Source organism: Lithobates pipiens, unplaced genomic scaffold (assembly GCF_037356315.1).
Source record: "Lithobates pipiens isolate NorthernLeopardFrog02 unplaced genomic scaffold, aLitPip1_a1.2 Scaffold_22, whole genome shotgun sequence".
Taxonomy (NCBI): domain Eukaryota; kingdom Metazoa; phylum Chordata; class Amphibia; order Anura; family Ranidae; genus Lithobates; species Lithobates pipiens.
This window is the reverse complement of record NW_027507784.1, coordinates 63914717-63934130: the sequence shown is the minus strand read 5'-3', so window position 1 is coordinate 63934130 and position 19414 is coordinate 63914717. Positions and strand designations below refer to the sequence as shown.

At 41.4% G+C, this 19414-nt stretch overlaps 1 protein-coding gene across 9 annotated transcripts in view; it reads left to right on the top strand.

The window, feature by feature from the left end:
• The window catches only part of FMNL2 (formin like 2), a 344784-nt gene that overhangs the window by 260121 nt on the left and 65249 nt on the right, over nt 1-19414 (top strand). For all 9 annotated transcript variants that reach the window (XM_077447676.1, XM_077447681.1, XM_077447679.1 and 6 more), the window contains exons 9-10: nt 3235-3328; nt 15490-15564. In XM_077447676.1, coding sequence (XP_077303802.1) covers nt 3235-3328; nt 15490-15564 — 169 coding nt within the window. The remainder of the gene's footprint in view (nt 1-3234; nt 3329-15489; nt 15565-19414) is intronic.

The window sequence follows — 19414 nt, the reverse complement described above, 5'->3', positions numbered from 1 at the left end:
CGATACGAAAATCGTACGGAAAATACCGCTTTCGATGCGATCGTACGATAATCGGATCGTTAGTACAGAGCTTTCGAGAGCCGATTCGAACAGTACATCCGATATTATTCTATCGGACGTGCACGGAAATTTTTTTCGTACGATGCTAGATCGTACGATTTTCGTGTAATCAGTACAGCTATCGTTCGAAAATGCAATACAAATGCATTACAACACATGACATCACGTACGAATTTTTTTTATGTCGTGCGGGAATTTTCGTGACTTTAGTAAACTCATCAGATTCGATCTGAGATTAGCATGCAATAAAAAACGGACGTTCATTCGTCCGATAATCTCATCGTGTGTATGGGGCATAAGGGAATGCAGAGTGTTATAAACATGTACATTTGGTTCAGACTAGCATACAGTACATGTTTAAAGTGGACCTTTTGGATACTGTATACTTTATTTCTGCATTAATAAAATGCTGGCTTGTCACAACAACATTATTATAATACCAACAATAATTAGAAAAAAGAATATAATGTACTGTGTATGTGTGTATATATATATATATATATATATATATATATATATATATATATATATATATTGCTGTGGAAAAGTTTTTGTCAGGTGTGAAAAAAAATGCTGTATATGAAGAATGCTTTCTCTAAAAGAAGTGTTAATAGATTATTTTTATCAATTAACAAAATCAAGTAAATCAACAGAGGAAAAATACAAATCAGATCAATATTTGGTGCGACCACCTTTTACCTTCAAACCAACATATCAGTTCTTCTAGGTACACTTGCACAAAGTTTTTGAAGGAACTCGACAGGTAGGTTGTTCCAAACATCTTGGAGAACTGACCATGGATCTTCTGTGGATGTAGGCTGCCTCACATACTTACTCATAAAATCCCAGACGGACTCTATGATGTTGAGATCAGGGATCTGTAGGGGCCAAACCATCACTTCCAGGACTCCTTGTTCTTCTTTGCACTGAAGATAGTTCATGACATTGTTTGTATGTTTGGGGTCAGCAGGACACTGTCGAATAAACTGTTGAATAAATTTGGGGACAATCACACACCTCCATGATGGTTAAAAATGTTTAACTTTCTGCTATAAAACATACCCAATAAAAAAATGTAAAAACTCAAATGTAATCATTCATTTAGGCCAATATGTATTCTGCTACATATTTTTGGTAAAAAAAAAAAATCCAACAAGCGTATATTAATTGGTTTGCTCAAAAGTTATATCATCTACAAACTATGGGATAGATTTATGGAATTTTTTTATATTTTTTTTACAAGTAATGGCGGGTGATCAGCGTCTTTTAGTGGGACTGCAACATTGCAGCGGACAAATAGAACACTAAGTGACACTTTTTGGGACCAGTGACACTAATACAGTGATCATTGCTAAAAAAATATGCACTCTTACTGTACTAATGACACGGGCAAGGAAGGGGTTAACATCAGGGGTGATCAAAGGGTTAAGTGTGCTCCTAGGGTGTGCTTTCTAACTGTGTGTGGGGGGGGTGTGGCTTAACTGGAGGAAGTTTCTGCATAGTAGCCATTTTGGATTGATAACGAGAATGCTACGGGGTTGATTTACTGAAGGCAAATAGACTGTGCACTCTGCAAGTACAGTTGCTCTAGAGCTGCATAGCAGAAACACAAGATCTCCATCTTCCTCTCTGACAGAACAGTGATCTGCCATAGGCGGGGTCCCGGTGGACGTTGCATCCGCCGGACCCGCTGATTGGCTCCCACTGTGTCCAATTTTCAGCCGGCGATTCCCTGCACCATAAGAACGATCATAGCGGCTGTTCCGCCGCTCAATCATTCTTCACCCACCGCTTCCATTGGTGTTTCGGAGAATGGATGCGCTGGCCCCGGATGGTGATGATAGAGATTTCCGGTGCAACAGATGGTTGCCAGAGTCTCTATGATTGTTCAGAGGCTGGGCGCGATGTTATGACGTCATGCCCAGGCTCTGCATTCAAAAAAATGGCGCCGCCACGATGTGATCAATTTTTTATTTTTATTTTAGGCTTCCCAGCCTAGACGTGAGATATGGGGTTTTATTGACCCCATATCTCACTGTAAAAAGAACAGATCAAGCCATATTCCTATTACAAGGGATGTTTACATACATCGAAATAGGAATAAAAGTGATAAAAAAGAATTATTTTGTGTCAGACAAAAAAAAAAAAGTCAAATTAACAATTAGAAAAAAATAATAATTTTAAATCGCCCCTGTCCCCTAGAGCTTTCTCACAGAAGTGAACGCATACGTAAGTCCTGCCCACATATGAAAATGATGTTCAAACCACACATGTGAGGTATCGCTGCGAACGTTAGAGTGAGAGAAATAATTCTAGCCCTCCTCTGTAACTGAAAACATCTAACCGTTAAAAATTTTTAAAGCGTCGTCTATGGGGATTTTTAAGTACCAAAGTTTGGCGCAATTCCACGAGCGTGTGAAATTTTGAAGCGTGACATGTTAGGTATCTATTTACTCGGCGTAAGGATCTTTCACATTATGCAAAAAAAAAAACGCCTTAATTTTTTTGTTTTTTTAAAGCACTTTTCCAAAAAAAAAAGTATTCGAAAAAATTGCAGCGCAAATACCGAGATAAAAAGTTGCAACAGCACAGCGCCTTGAGGCGATTCAGTTTGCATTGTAGCGCTATACAAATTATTCATTCATTTAGTGACCGCCATTGTATTCTCTAGGGTCTTTGCTAAAAAAACAAATATAACGTTTGGGGGTTCTATGTCATTTTCTAGCAAAAAAATTATGAATTTTCCATGTACGAGAGAAATGTCAGAATTGGCCTGGGTGCGAAGTGGTCAAGTGGTTAATTAAAGAAGCATGGATAAGGATGACAGCCACAGAGCTTACATCTACAATAAAGTCATCGTGACGGTTAAAACATTTCTATCCTAATAGGCAGCCTATAGGTTGCAATCTTGCTGACGCACCCAGTCAGATTATTCTTTTATTGAAATCACTTCACACCGCCAGCGTTTGTATACTGTTTGTATAAGATAAACCCATAACCTTCATACAGAGACCAATTGCCTGATTTCCTTAAAGGGAAATAAAAACTCTTATAAATGTCACTTTTTTTTTCTAAATGTCACCTTTTCAGCACGCAATCCAGTTACACCCTCGCTTATCACATTGTTCCCACTGATTAATGAAATATCTGTTTTTTTTTTTGTTTTTTTCACAGAACGAAAGCACTTGTATTAGAACTGCTAGCAGCCGTCTGCCTTGTCCGCGGAGGACACGAAATCATTTTATCAGCGTTCGATAACTTCAAGGAGGTAAAAAAAAACAAAGTCTCTTGCATTGCATTTGATGCGGGGAGGAGGCCCAGGGTCCGTGTTTGTTTTCTTTTTTTTTGCTGAACAGAGCTGGTTGCTGGTTTTGATTTAGTCCTGTCCCTCCCCATAAATAGACGCAGTGAAATTAAAGCTTTGTGATAGAAGTAATTGATAATTATTTATGGGCCTCAGATGCTGGTGCTCCACGCTTTGAAGATTTCTTTGTTCTAAATATCGTTCAGATGTTTGGAAGGGGGAGCTGGTTACCATTCAGTTCTTGCAACATTTATCAGTTTTAGGGTCAGAACAAGCTGAGTAAATGAGGTAAAGCCGAGCGCTGGGATTCAAGGCTTAAAGTGTACCTGTCTCTTGTATAATGCAGAGCCATTTTGGATTGAGAACGAGAATGCTATGGGGTTGATTTACTAAGGCCCCTTTCACTCTGGGGTGGTGGGTGCCCCGGCGGTAAAATGCCGCTATTTTTAGCGGCACTTTACCGTCAATTTCACTGCGCTATTCGGCCGGTTGCAGGGCACTTTTACTCCCCCCCCATCAGCGGCCGAGAAAGGGTTAAAACCACCGCAAAGCACTGCTGCAGCAGCGCTATGCCGGCGGTATAGCTGCGCTGCTCCATTAATTTCAATGGGCAGGAGCGGTGTATACATTGCTCCTTCGCCGCTCCAAAGACTTATTTTAGTGTCCTGCCAGCGCACCGCTACAGTGTGAACGGAGGGCGCTTTGCAGGCGCTATTTTTAGCGCTGTAGCGCCTGCAAAGCACCCCAGTGTGAAAGGGGTCTAAAGGCAAATAGACTGTGCAGTTGCTCCAGAGCTTAGTAAATGAGCAGACGCTCTGCTGACTTTCCGCATCCAATCATGTGCAAGCAAAATGTTTTTTATTTTTTATTTTCCTTGCATGTGATTGGGTAACATTTACTAAGCTCTGGAGCAACTGCACTTGCAAAGTGCACAGTCTATTTGTCTTTAGTAAATTAACCACTATGGGGATTATTTACTAAAGGATAGGTGATAGAATCAGCAGAGCTTCCACTCACTTCAGATCTACCCCTCAGATTTAGAGCGACTGCACTTTCAAGTGCACTTGCAGTGCAAAGTGGATTTGCCTTTCGTAAATAACCCCCTATGTGTCATATAGGGGTTGACTTACTAAAGGCAAATAGGCTGTGCACTTTGCAAAGTACAGTTGCACTCTCCATGTGCAGTTTCTCCAGAGCTCAGTAAATGAATAAAACTTCACTTTTGCACTTTGAGTACCTAATCATGTGCAAGGAAAAAAAAATGCATTTTTGCTTGCACATGATTGGATGATGGAAGTCAGTAGAACTTCTGCTCATTTACTAAGCTCTGGAGGAGATTCACTTGTAGAGGGTAACTGCACTTTGTAAAAATGCACAGCCTGTTTGCCTTTAGTAAAGCAACCCCATAGTATATTTGGGGGGTTATTTACTAAAGGCAAATTCACTTTGCACTGCAAGTGCACTTGGAAGTGCAGTCGCCGTAGATCTGAGGGGGGTATGCAAGGAAAATGAAAAACAGCATTTTTGCTTGTACACGATTGGATGATAAAATCAGCAGAGCTTCCCCTCATTTCAGATCTTCCCCTCAGATCTAAAGCGACTGCATTTACAAGTGTATTTGCAGTGCACTTGTAGTGCAAAGTGGATTTGCCTTTAGTAAATCATCCCCATGATCTCTTTATGAGCCAAGCTAAAGTGAAAAGTTCAGTAGCCCAAGGCACCCAAGATGGTCAGATGTTAGCTGCACTCTGATCCATGGAGGATAAATTCTGATCACACCGAGTTTCTGATTTTTACCCTCCAGTCTTCTCTTTAGTCTTGCACAGTTGTACAGACTCCTCTCCTGTACTGAATTTGCTTACTTTGATTTCACTGCACGCTTTGAGATTTTTACAGTGTGCATTAGAAGCTCCATCAAGTCAGATAGCGCCCATCTCATTTCTGGACTGGGGGACATTCAGAATCACCCCCAGCCCCTGGGCTGCCCCTGGCCTGCCACTTTCATTCATTGGATTTTGGTTCTTTGAGTCAGGGAGACTCAGCATCACATGAGGGTATTACCTAGGGTAGGGATGGTGAACCTTGGCACCCCAGATGTTTTGGAACTACATTTCCTATGATGCTCATGCACTCTGCAGTGTAGTTGAGCATCATGGGAAATGTCGTTCCAAAACATCTGGGGTGCCAAGGTTCACCATCACTGACCTAGAGTAATCTAAATTGAAATGTGCCTTCTCACGTAGGAACAGCCAGTTCCTTAGACTGACAGCTGCCCATGAGGGCCTTATGATTTTTCTATAACTTTTCCTAATACCCAGCCCACTGCTTTCATCAGGGTTCACAACTCCTAAAGCGGTTGTAAACCGCTGAATAAAAAAAAAAGTAAGACAATGTCATAATGTGCTAGTATGCATGACTGAGGCTCCATTCACACCTTGAAGTTCCATTTTGCGGGTGGAATCGCCGCGATTCTGCCCACGATCTCCGCCATTTTGAATGGCACCAAATTGCAGCACGATTTTGCGCGTCTCCAGGTACAATCAAATAGGCTGCACATCCACTAATGTTTTTTTATATCCAACAAGCTTTATTGCAAGTTGTTCAAACTCACAAAGCCAGAATGTTGCACATCACTCACTGTCGGGCCCTCTTTCAATTCCCCCTTATGCCCAATAGGGGCTCAGTCATGAATCATTTAATGTTACTGATGCTATTGTCACTTTGTATTTGAAGTTTTCAGGAGCACTCTCTAAGGCCCCTTTCATGCTGGGACAAATACGCTCAGCTGAGTCTGCCAGCTTAGCGGGTGTTCGCTCCGTTGATCTCCACTGAGTCGACAGATGACAGGTCCGTCTTCACTCACTGAGCAGGGAGGGACCTGTCAGAGCCCCGCTGATTCCTGTGGGGAGATTGAACGAAAATAGACAGCATGTCCGTTTTCATCAGATCACATCCGATCCACCAGATGGATGGCTGAACGTATCGTCATACACCTGTCTTGAGTGGATCGGATGGTAGGTGGGTGTCAACCGACACATCTCCGCTGACACCTGACTGCCCATAGGAGTCAATGGGTGGCCCGCTCGGATCCGCCTGAAAAACAGACAGGCAGTACCCGAGCGGGCTTATCGTGCGAAAGGGCCTAAGGCTGGCCATAGACGGATCAAATTTCAGCTGGTATAGCAGAAACTAAACAAATTTTAATCCATCAGGCTAGTTGTACTGAGGTAGATCCATTAATCGACTTCAGTACAACCAGCCTGTTGGGTTTATTACATGTGATCACTGTGATCATTGCGTACTGCTGGCAGGGAAGGGAAGGTTGATGGGGGAATCCAAGCGATTTTCTTTTCATCCACCTGTGGTGGAAGAAAAGGAAATTGTGTAATCTATGGCTTGCCTAAATCACAATTAGAATTTCTGATTGTGCCAAGGAGGATTAATCCTACGATCTCCATCTTTTATTACACCGTGAAAACTATGTGAAGTTATCGATTCTGGTTTATTTATTTACTTATTTATTTTTATCTAGAGATAAGTCCATTTGGCTCGGTTCACACAGGACGCGGCACGACTTGCAGCGCCGCGACCTGCCGCGACCTCAGCGGCGACTTGCGAAACGACTTCTGTATAGAAGTCAATGCAAGTCGCCCGAAGTCGCCGCAAAAGTAGTACAGGAACCTTTTTTCTAAGTCGGAGCGACTCGAGTTTAGAACGGTTCCGTAGTACAGAACGGGGGCGACTTGTCAGGCGGCGAAGTCGCCTGGACAAGTCGCCCCTGTGTGAACCGAGCCTTTTTGTTTTGTTTATTTATTTTTGCTTGGATGCCATCAGGGTAAATCACTCTTCAGCATCTTATTTTATGCACCTCTTTACAGGCATACCCGACTTTTAAGTCCAAAATGGGGTTTATTTACTAAAGCTAGAAAGTGCAAAATCTGATTTACTTCTGCATAGAAACCAATGAGCTTCTAACCCCAGCTTGTTAAATTAAGCCTTGGTAATAAAACCTGGAAGCTCGTTGGTTTCTATGCAGAAGCGAGTCTGATTTTGCACTTTCCAGCTTTAGTAAACAAACCCCATTGTGTACTTAAAAGTGGGGTATGCCTGTATACATCCCTCAAGTTTTTAGTGGCATAATGTTTGTGCTGGAGTCCTGACTTGGCGCATCATCTATGGTTCTTATACTTTAATAGGACCACAGAGGGTGGAGGGGCAGGACCAAGGGCTCCACTGTGGCTTTTTTAAAGTGGGGTACCCCCTAAAAAAAAAAAATTAAAAGTCAGCAGCTACAAATACTGCAGCTGCTGGCTTTTAATAATCGGACACTTATCTGCCCCAGGGTCCAGCGATGCGGGGGAACGAAGCCCCCCCCTCGCTCCCTGCTCCGCTCGCGGCGCCGTCATGCATACTGTGGGCACCCGGCTGTGGCTTCACAGCCGGGCACCCACTGCGCATGCGCGAGCGGCGCAGGGCGCCGTGATACGCCGTACAGTCACCTGGGACACATGACAGGTCCCAGGTGAATGTGCGGCGCGAGGGGAAGTGATGTCACCAGCCCGGGCAATGAAGAAGGCAGACTACGAGGGACCCCCTAGCAACCGGTATTTAGAGGTGAGTAAAAAATTTTTTTTTTGCCAATTTTTTTTTTTTGATTTTTTTTACGAATTTTAAGTAGTTTTATTTTTTTGGTGGCAACACCACTTTAAATCAAAGCGGGTGACCTCCATGCCTAAAATTTCTTTCACAGGTTGCCATCGACATCAACTTTTGGAAAACTCATTGGGCTATATAAGATATAGCACAAGAAATACCAGTAGAAAATAACACATTTGTTATTAAGAAAAAGCATTTCCAGTATTAAACTGTATATCAACTGAACAAGTATGATTGCCCAAAATAAACCTAAATCACCACCACATCCCGCTGCATGAATTAACACAGCTGTGTTTTTCTTAATAACAAAAAAAAGTGTTTTTCTTAATTTGCGTAGCAACTGTAACATTGTTCAGCGGCTATAGAAGAGATAACAAGCTGAGACTTTTTTTTTTCCGAAGGAGGCTTAGTTATAAAAAATGTTGGCAGCAAATGAAATAATCTTTACTGCTGAATGATGGAACCTTGATAAAAGATTTTTTTTATACAGGTGACTCCAATGAGTACATTCCTAGGGCCCTGCGAGGCAGATTTCTATGTTCAGATGTTGATGGAAAGCAAAGTAACCTTGCAGCTGTGTGGCATGCACCCTTTGATGCCACACTTTAGCCTCAAAGTGTATATAGCTAAATATTTTTTTTTGATTGAATAAAGTAGAATAGTCAAGGAGAACCCATCACACTTTAATTGTTCTATTGCAGATCCCCTTAGCCCCCCCCCCCCCCAACAACCCCACCTTCCCCCTATATGGTTTGTTCCAACCCTGTAACACTTTTGCCGAACAGCTTGGCCTGCATGTAAAGGTACGGGTATTATACTCTAAAGCCTCGTACACACGATCGGACTTTCCGATGGGAAATATTGGATGTCAGGCTGTTGGCGGTAAATCTGACCGTGTGTATGCTCCATCAGACAATTGTTGTCGGACTTTCCGCCAACAAATGTTGGCTAGCATGTTTTCAAATTTTCTGTGGACAAATGGGAGTTGTCGGATTTTCAAACACGCATGCTCGGAAGCAAGGACGAGCCAGAAGCGGTCGGTCTTGTAAACTAGCGTTCATAATGGAGAATTAACATTGGTGACGTGGCAAATTATGCAGCGCACAATTCTCTTCTTCTTTAATGGGATAATAATGAAGCTGCTTTGCTGGTGTTACTGATGGAGTTATTGCAAACACATTTTCAAAGGCTTTTTTTTTCTAGTTATATCAAAAATAATATTATTATGCTTTTTTTTTTTATTATTTGGACAAGTTACCACAACACCATTATCCCGTAGTTATTAAGATCAAAGATACAACTATGTTGGTGTCCCTTGTCAATTTTACATTGTATTTTTTTTAAATGTAACTGCCTACTCCAAAACTGTCATTTGAAGTAAAACACATAGCCAAGTATTATTCTCCACAATTTTTTTTATTGTGCATTAAAAAATGAAAACAAATAAAATTAGACATGCTATCTGACAATAGAACTTAACCAAAAAGTGCATTCTATGCATCCAAAAATATAGAAAATATACCAAATCAAATCATTATTCAACCAAAAAAATGTCAAAGCAATAACTCCAAGGCCAATAATAAATAACACGTTATCTCCTCCGATTCCGCAACATGTCTGGTTGACGAACGGCTGTTCAGAAATGAACTGAAAAGCGTGAAATGAAAAGCGGAAATCAACACTCACCAAACTTCTACTAACACAAAAATTAGTAGAAGGAGCCCAAAGGGTGGCGCTAAAGAGCTGAAAAACAATGTAGTACATCACTACGTTTGTATTTGTTGGCCAACAATTGTGTGGCCGTGTGTATGCAAGACAAGTTTGGACCAATGCCCTTCGGAAAAAAGTCCACAGCTTTATTGGCCAACAATCCGATTGTGTGTATGAGGCTTTAATCTGCTTTTCTCAACCTTTGTAAACATGGAGGAACACCTGAAACCCTCAAGGAACCTTTAAAACCCTTGACCACTTGAAATCATTTTCCAGGTCTCGGGGAAACTATTCTACTAATCATTGTATCTATAGATCATGGTACCTTAGCATGATGGTCAATGTGAAGAATGCTTCCTACATTTATGGTCATTAGGAAGAATCTGCCCATTACGATAACTAAAAAAATCATTGGTGTCAGTGATTTCTTATTTCAGAGGACGAATGAACCCCTAGAAACCTCTGGAGGAACCCTAGGGTTCCACAAAACTCTGGTAGAGAATATTATCTTCTCTAAAAAAAAAAAGAAGACTTATTGGGGAAAAAAGGGATAGCCTACAGATCACAATAGAAGTGAATAGATGTGACTGACTACAGGAAATCATTGTGGGGTATATTTGATTTCAAGGCTCATGCAACTCAAAATCTGCATCTATCTTTTCAATTTTTTTTTATGAAAATATTTGTATTTTGATACTTTCTGTTAGGTATAATGGGTGAAATTGTATTTACCCATCTTACTAAAAAAAACAAAAAAAAAATACAGAAATAAAAATGTTTTGGCTTTTTATAGACTTTTTTTTATACGCTCTTTAACGATAAAAAAGTTTAAAAAATGAAAAATAATATGAAAAGATATGCCATTTAAATTCCTGTATTATGGCACGCTAGCTAGTTTTAGATGTCTCATCCTTAGTATCAACCAATCAGGAACTGCCATTTATTTCAGTGTCTACTACAAGCTACTGGAAGTTGAATTTTGATTGGCTGCTATGGGTTATCTAACGTCAAATCTTTTTGTGCCTTTAATAAGCCCAGATATTTAATTGATAGACAATAAAATGCAATCTTTTATTTGAATACTGAAAAATAAATGTGTCATATCACTCAAGTTAAGAGAAGAAAATTATGTTTTGTAGCTATTATTTTTTTTTTTTTTCAAAGAATACACAGATGATTCAAGTCAAGCAGGCAGAATACAGACCTTCAACCGGCTGTATCATCTATATTTTAATTAGCATTATTTGCATGAAATAACTTGTATCACCATGGCAACCACCCTAAAATACACAGGGGATTTATTGTTTTGCGGTTAAGAGTTGTCATAGTGTCATCCATGCTAAATTTAGAGGCTCTCCCTGGAAGGTGGCTTTGTTAGGATAAATCATTCTTGTGCTAGGGTCATTTTTTTTCCTTTTATTAAGTTTATATGAATTGTGCAAATTGCTGTTTCAGAAGACAAGACAGTGATTTTTATTTTTTTGTAATCATTTATAATTCTAGACTAATATTATATTAGGAGAATATAATATGATTTAATAAAGGCTCTCATTTGTTCTACAATATGGTTGCCCCCCATTGTACCTCAAAATTGGCGTTCTGTGAAACTACAAGACAGAGACAGACACAGGATCCTTGCTGAATTATGCTAAATTTTGCCTGTTATCTCTCATCTATGGGGGCCTTTTCTTTGTGTTAGTTTAACCACTTCAATACAGGGCATTTTCACCCCCTTCCTGCCCAGGCCAATTTTCAATTTTCAGCACTGTCGCATTTTGAATGACAATTGCACGATCATGCAACGCTGTACCCAAATAAAGTTTTTATCAATTTTTTCCCCACAAATAAAGCTTTTTTTTGGTGGTATTTTATCATCTCTAAGTTTTTTATTTTTTGCGCTATAAAAAAAGAAGAGCGATAAGTTTGAAAAAAAAAAAAATTTTTTTTACTTTTTGCTATACTAAATATCACAAATTAAAAAAAAAAATGTCCTCAGTTTAGGCCGATATGTATTCTTCTACATATTTTTGGTAAAAAAAAATTGCAATATGTTTATTTTTTGGTTTGTGCAAAAGTTATAGCATCTACAAAAAAGCGAATTATTTTTTCCCTTTTTCATAATTTTTTTTTTACTAGTAATGGTGGTGATCTGCGATTTTTATTGTGACTGTGATATTGCGGCGTACTGGGACCATTGGCATTTATACAGCAATCAGTGCTATAAAAATGCATTATATAAATGTCAATGGCAGGGAAGGGGTTAACAATAGGGGGTGATCAAAGAGTTAACTGTGTGTCCTAGGGAGTGATTCTAACTGTAGGGGAAGGGGACTCACAAGGGGAGGAGACCGATCGGTGTTCCTCTGTACTAGGATCACATGATCGGTTTCCTCTCCTCTGACAGGACGGGGATTTGTGTTTCTGCTCGGTCAACGGGCAATCACGGGTACCTGGCGGACATCGTTGCCACTAGGCACGAGCATCGGGTCCCGAGTGACGTGGCTTCCCCCAGATGGCCGGGAGGCCCAGGACGCCATATGACGGCTGCCCAGGGTGGGAGATCCCATCTGCGGACGTCATATGACAATGGGCAGTTATTGACGTGGTTAATAAATGTAGTAAATTAAAGGCAGCTCTTTCATCATTCCAGTATCAAAAAGGAACTGTACCTAAGCAGTACCCTGAAAATTGTACCTTTTGAATGTAAATTCCTCCTGAAAAATAGCATTGCACCTCTTGGTATGTGTAGGTGCCTATAGCTTCAGAGCTGTATACCATCAGTGTGAGATCTAAAGCCTAGTACACACGGGCCAAATGTCGGACGGCATTGGCCGGTTCCATAGAAATCACCTGGCATTTGGCCCGTGTGTACGGCAGCCGGCCTGACAGAAGCCGGTCATGTGGCATGAATGAAAATGGTCTGCTGATTGGCTCCCAGTCAGCGCTCTCAGCCAATGGCAGAGAGTGCTGACTGGAGTGTTCTGGTGGGGGGGGTTCCCCCCCCCCCCCGTCAGACCACAATAGCACAGCAGGGGAGATTGATGTACTAACATTGCATGGTTAGTACAGCGGCTTCTCTGAAGCTGTCAGTTTTTTTTTGTTCAGCCCTGCTGGGTTGAATTAAAAAAAACTACTAGTGTGTACAAGGCTTAAATGGGTCGTAAACCCTCAAGGTTTTTCACCTTAATGCATTCTATAAGGTGAAAAAACTCCTTTAGTGTAGCAGCCCCCCCAGTGCCCCCGTTTTACCTACCTGAACCCTGCCTTTCTCGCTCCGGGAACAAGCACACCAGTCTCGGGTCCTGATTGGATAGATTGAAAGCAGCACAGCCATTGGCTCCCGCTGCTGTCAATCAATCCTAACAACGCAGGAGCCAGGGCTGAGTCCTACCGTCTGTGTCAATAGACACAGCAGCAGGACACGGAAGTGCGCCCACACCAGTGCTCCAAGGGAGAGCGTCTCTCCAATGGGGCACTCGAGAAGAGGAGGAGCCAGGAGTGCCGCTGAAGGACCCCAGAAGAGGAGGATCAGTCCACTCTGTGCCAAACCAACTGCACAGAGGAGGTAAGTATGAAATATGCTTAGAAAAATAAAATAATAATTACCTTTAAGGCCTCATTCACACCAGGTGGATCTGCTGCCACGGAGTCCGCCAGAGTCCGCCAGCTCAGTGGGAAATCTCTCCATTGATCTCCGCTGAGCCGGCGGATGACAGGTCCCTCTCTATTCACTGAGGGGCTTGTCGAGCGCCGCTGCTTGCAATAGAGAGATCAAACAAAAACGGACAGCATGTCCATTTTTATCAGATCTCCCCCGATCCGATCCACCAGGGACGGATGTGAACGTAGGGCCAGCCGCCTGATTTTACGGGTTGGATGTCAGCGGAACTGTCACCGCTGACATCCATTGCTCCATAGATTAGCATGGAGCGCTCATTCAGATCCGCCGATAAAACTGACAGGTGGACCTGAACGCTCCGACAGTGTGAAAGGGGTCTTTAAGGCACTGCTGCCTCTGACTGCTAGTCTCTGGAGATTTGAAGTGAGAGTTGGAGATGTCACTACTGTGCTTCTCACTGTACTTCTGCCTGGAGGCTCGAGCATGAGGAAGTAAAGCCCTGCCTCTACCAAGATGGCCGCCTCCACACAGAGACACAGTGCAGGACAAGACATTATGGGGTTGATTTACTAAAGGCAAATAGACTGCATTTTGCAAGTGCAGTTGCTACAGAGCTTAGTAAATGAGGCGAAGCTTCACTTTGCAAAGAATACTCAATTGCATGCAAGAAAAATGCTTCATCTCCTATCCGTACCTCTCAGCATGTACAAACAAGAAGCATTCTAATTGGTCAGCACCATCACATGGATGGCACTTAGCAATCAGAATCTGTCTAACCTGTCAGTGTTGTGCGGAGCGGAGAGAAAGCTGCAGGGATTTTAAGATTCCCGGACTGGTGAAGTGGCATGCCGGTGCCTGACAGCGGGGGATCACAGGACACTGGTACCTGAGTACTGGGGGGTCCAGTGTAAGGACACTTTACAGATTTTCTGTAAAAGTGAGCTTACACTTTAAGCTAAATCTAAACCCAAAAACAAAGATGTAATGTTTGCAGCTTACTAGTCCTTAGATGTGGCGGCTGCATTAGTTTTCAGCCTGTGTGACAATCACGGTTTCCACCATAGATACTGTAGAAAAAAATGTAGACATTTTTGGTAGGTTTAGATACGGTTTAAAGCATACCTAAACCCAAGAACAAAATGTAATATATAATACAGCTTATCAGCCTTAATATGCTGCATGAGTTTTCTGTTTTCCTGCAAGGCCCATTTTCTGTAAATCCTAGCTGTGAATGAACCAAAGATAAGGACATTTGTGACTTCTATGAAAAGCCACTTTGGTTCTTTCTTTTTTTTTTTTTTACTTCCTGTTTAATAGACAAAGCCAGGAAGTAAGAGGAAATCCCTCCAAAGTGATAAAATCCTGTGCTGCCACCAGGGTCACCAGAACTAGTGTCCCCATTGGAAGATGTCCCATCTATTCCTGTTCTGGCGACAACCAAAAATTTGTAATTTTCTTTTACTTTCACGATCGATGATAATGATGAACAGGACAAATAGAAAGGGTGAATCTCCCTAATGGGGGCACAGACAGCAATAAAAACTGACAGCTGTTCTAATCCCTCTCCACTTTATCCAAAACTACAAAAAAAAAGGTTTGCCTTAAAGTGTTTGTTACTCCAACATTTCATATTCCTGATATGTGCCTGGTGTACCATGTGTACTGGTATGAGAAAGTATCCTGTTCTCCTTATATTGCTTGCTTTATGTGAAATCACTGGTGTTCCTGCTAGTCCCCTTGCTTTCCTATTAAAACTGACCACACTGAGCAGGAGAGTACATCGTGGTCAGTTCTCTAGCTATGTGGAACTTACACTGCTCTCCTCCAATGATCAGTCTTGTCCCCCCCCCCCCCCCCCACACACACACACCCCGCCGCTGCACAGCCACCCAAGCTCAGTGTGCTGCTGCTTCCCTCTTCCCAGCTCTTATGCAACTGAATACAGCGGGAATGCGATCAAAAGGGAAAAAATGTATTTATAATGTTTTTTTTATATTTCCCTTTCATTTCTATATTAAACTGAATGGGCTGTTTTACAAGGTGATCATTTATCACAAATTAGAAAGGTCATTACACTTGATCACATGAGAAGGTTGTGTATTTTACTGGTATCTTACGTGTCCCCCTGCTTCAATCCTAGGTTTGTGGTGAGAAACAGAGATTTGAGAAACTCATGGAACATTTCAGGAATGAAGACAACAATATTGATTTTATGGTAAGATGCTGTTTCTAATTACTAATTGTTACTAATGTGAATTCCAGGCAAACAGCTACATTTACAGTCAACATACACATATGGAAACCCATATGTCCACCAAAGGATTTGTAATTTCGTGCAACTGTTTTGTGGTCTAAGCACCCTTACCATACAGCACAACTTGACTTTAACTTTAACAGCAGCACAGCTTGATCAAAACACACTGCCAGCCCTCAGCACACCTACAGATCATCAATTCTGCTCATTCAGAGTTCTTTCAGGCAATACGCTTACTGATCTCTAAAAAAGGATCAATGGTGGATTGCCTTTCAGATGGGTGGTATAGCAGCAGCTGGCAGGCGTTACGAAGGTGCATAATGCCGCCTCCTGATGCCTGATTTATTTATTAATTTTACTTATTAAAGGGCAGTTTTACTTTGGCAAGCAACTCAGTTGCAGTGTTGCCCCATTGATCCCAAATGGGTGAATTTGACAGGTGCTGCCACCTGACAGACGCTGCAGGCTGAGTTAAACGTTCTGCAGAGCGAAGCATTATGGCCCTGGCATGTGTACAGCCCTATTAGGCTGTAATGTCAGAATTCAGGTGAGTGACCGTAGGTGACAAAACCACTACTCAGCTGCCTGTTTTTACCACCCCTCCCTCCTGGCCACGTGTGAAAGTGCCCTCAAATCAGCACAGGTTCACTACTTAAGAGACGGATTTACTCCTAGTGCTGGGCTTCCTATTTCCAGTCTGGCCAAGTTGTTTATATCATAATCAATTCACATGGGGAATACTATACTGTACGCCCCTACAGGGCCGTGTTAAACCCAACGAGGATGCGCAGTTGTTCTGTGCATCCTCCTGCAGGCAGTCCCATTCATGTCAATTAGAACAGAGCAGCTGCATGGACACGGCCACTGTTCCAAATATGACATCTGTGTGGGTGCGGCTACATGTCCCCAAACAGACTTTCTGAGTTCGGGGACACATGCCAACACCCACATGGATGCCGCTGTGTCTCAATTTGAGATGTAGAATTTCTGGAAATTTTGAAGCTCGGAAAAATCAAAAATGAAAAAAATGCTACAGTCATTCTGTTATGAGAACGTTGAGAAAAACTATGTGTATTGTCATCATTGTTGTCCTCTTCACTCGATCCATGAAGGATTTTTTAATATCTACAGGACACTTCTTACATACAAGAATGTGTTTTGTCATCCTGGTAGCATTTGGAAATGCATATTTCATCTGACAATATTTGCAAATCACATTTTTCTTTTCAGAAGAACTTGTAATGCGAAAATACCTTCATGTGCTAGATGTTGGTCTCACCTTTTTTCTGAAGGGAGTAGGAAAAAAAAAAGAAAAAAAATTACTACTTTGCAAGAAGACACTAATCTACGGTTTTGTGTGGGGGTGGGGGAAGAACCAGATTACTGGTAATTAAATTATTATTTACACAAAAGTTTATAAAGATAAACTAATGTAGCTAAATGATTCTGTTTTCTGGATTCAGAATCAGATACATGTAAACTCATACCTTTTTTAATTAAGTATATACTTTCAGGTCATTTTTGTTGTTCTGTATTTTTTTCCAATGCTTTTGAGGCCTAGTGAAGAGGACAGAACAAACCAAACACACCCACTAACATGCAAAAGCAAAACTGAAACCCTTTTCTTGTTACAATAGCAGCACAGCACCTCCTAAATGAAGAAATGCATACTGTTCTTGCATTGGAGGGTTCCGTTTGTTACCTAGGACTTGCTTGTCCTCACTCAGTTCACAGAAATTAGAATAATCTGATATCATACATTTTTTTTAGAAATGATTTGGAAAATATTCGAACACCCTGTCTTAAAATATTTTATTCAACACCCTGTTAAAATAAAATATTCCACAATTTTTTTTTGCTTTTTTAAATTTGTCAAATTTTTGGGAAAAAAACAAAAAAGCCTTCAGGAAAAAAACGGAAAAAAAACTTTTTTTCTGAACTTTTCTGTTTTTTTTCTGGGCCTTCAGATCTCTAGTCTCAATTGACATCAGTGGGACTGTCTGCACAAGTGCATGGAACACCGGGAGTTAACACGGCCCTGCATGAGCATACAGTATTCTATGCCTCGTGCGGCTGAGGCTTAACACAATTTAAAAAAATATATATAACTGCAGTATGTTTTTTTTTAACTCCTCTGGAGTACAGCTTTAATATACTTTTGCAAGTATGAATATAGTTGAAAACACCTGTAGTAACCTAATGGCTATGACTAAGGCTACATGCCAAAACGCGTAAGCGTGTAGAAGATTGAGCTGCCAGCTTTGCTTTATCTACAAACTTTCCCAAGTAGCTTAAAGTGGCCCCCTTCTTAAAGTCCCCTTTTAAAACCCACCCACTGTCATTCAACTACCAACGCTAGAGTTTCTGGTGCCCACTGAGGCTCTGGGATTTGACAGTTGAATAACAGGAGGCAATTCAGAGGCGGCAGGGTTTAATGTCCATTTGCAGAGAATCAAGGGCCTGTGCACAGTCTAGTCTTATAGGAACAGTAGCATAGGTATTTGCAGGCACAACGGGTTGTCTGCACCTCAGCACTTTTATTCGATTTTGGTTCAGGTTAGGTTCACTTTAATAGAGCTGTCACAGTTTGTAGACCAAAATAAGTAAATAACTGAACTAAGTTCTGGAAAATAAATTTTATAGAATCTTTGTAAAGTTTTCAAATGCAAAATTAAACTTTGGAAAAAGATGTATTACAAGTAAATAAGATGAAGGTTTGATGTAAAATCTAGTGTATAATTTATTAGGCTTGTGGCGCCAACATATGCGTCATGGCATACTATACATGTACATGTGTAATGCAGCTGATAGAATGAATTATGCATTGATATTAATAGTAATTAATAATTCAAATGTTCGAAATACAGTTTTGCCATGAGGAAAAAAGCTTTCCTCTTACTTTCAAGTTATGAAGTAAAGGCATTTTAAAAGTTTTTAGACAACTCTAAAGACTTTATTCTGATTGGGAAACAATAATATCATATTAAAGGGTGAGTCTGTCTACTGATCTGAATCATCTGCTGCCTTTCTATGTCTCTCATGGATCCTTTCAACATGATCCCTGAACTTGAATTCCCAGCCCCACCCACCTAGCACATTACAAGAGGGGGGGGTCTCTCTTTTCCTGTTGAATTTTTTAATTTATTTTACATTATACAAAATTCATGGGAAAGGACGGCTCCTTCTGCTGTGGTAGGAATAGGACTGTGTTGGTCAGATCCAGGCAGGCCTGGGAAGGATCCCCCACAGGATGATGTCAACACTAGATTTTCTGGCAGATCCGGGAAGGCTTGGAAAGGAGCATCCACAGGAAGATGTCTCTAGATTTTCTGAAAGGATAAAAGAAGGAAGTTCTCAACATGTACCTACCCTTCTGGAGTAGGTTACTGAGCTTGATCACATCAAAAGTATGGAGTGCCTCCTAGCCCATTAAACAGACGCTGTTTTCACAGAATTCCACAACATATTCTCTACTTAAGCGATTTCCTCAGTCAGGCTCTGAACCAGATGATAGTTGGGGAGATATTATCCAGCATTCCCCTCACCCGCCCTTCCGTCCTTGCTCTGCAACACTTTTCACCTTGTTTTCTACATCCCCCTCCTTATCCTCTTTACCCCACAATAACCCTTTCACCACCTCCCCTTCTACCCTCTTCTCAATACCCCTTTCTTTCTTTCTCCTTCTCCCTCTTCTTTCCTCTACCCCCCCCCCCCCCCATACCTTTACTACATCTAGTCATGTTCCCTAGCCCCTCCCTCTCCCTACTTCCCTTATTTAGGGATACCGGACCACTGGGCAACCTCAGACATG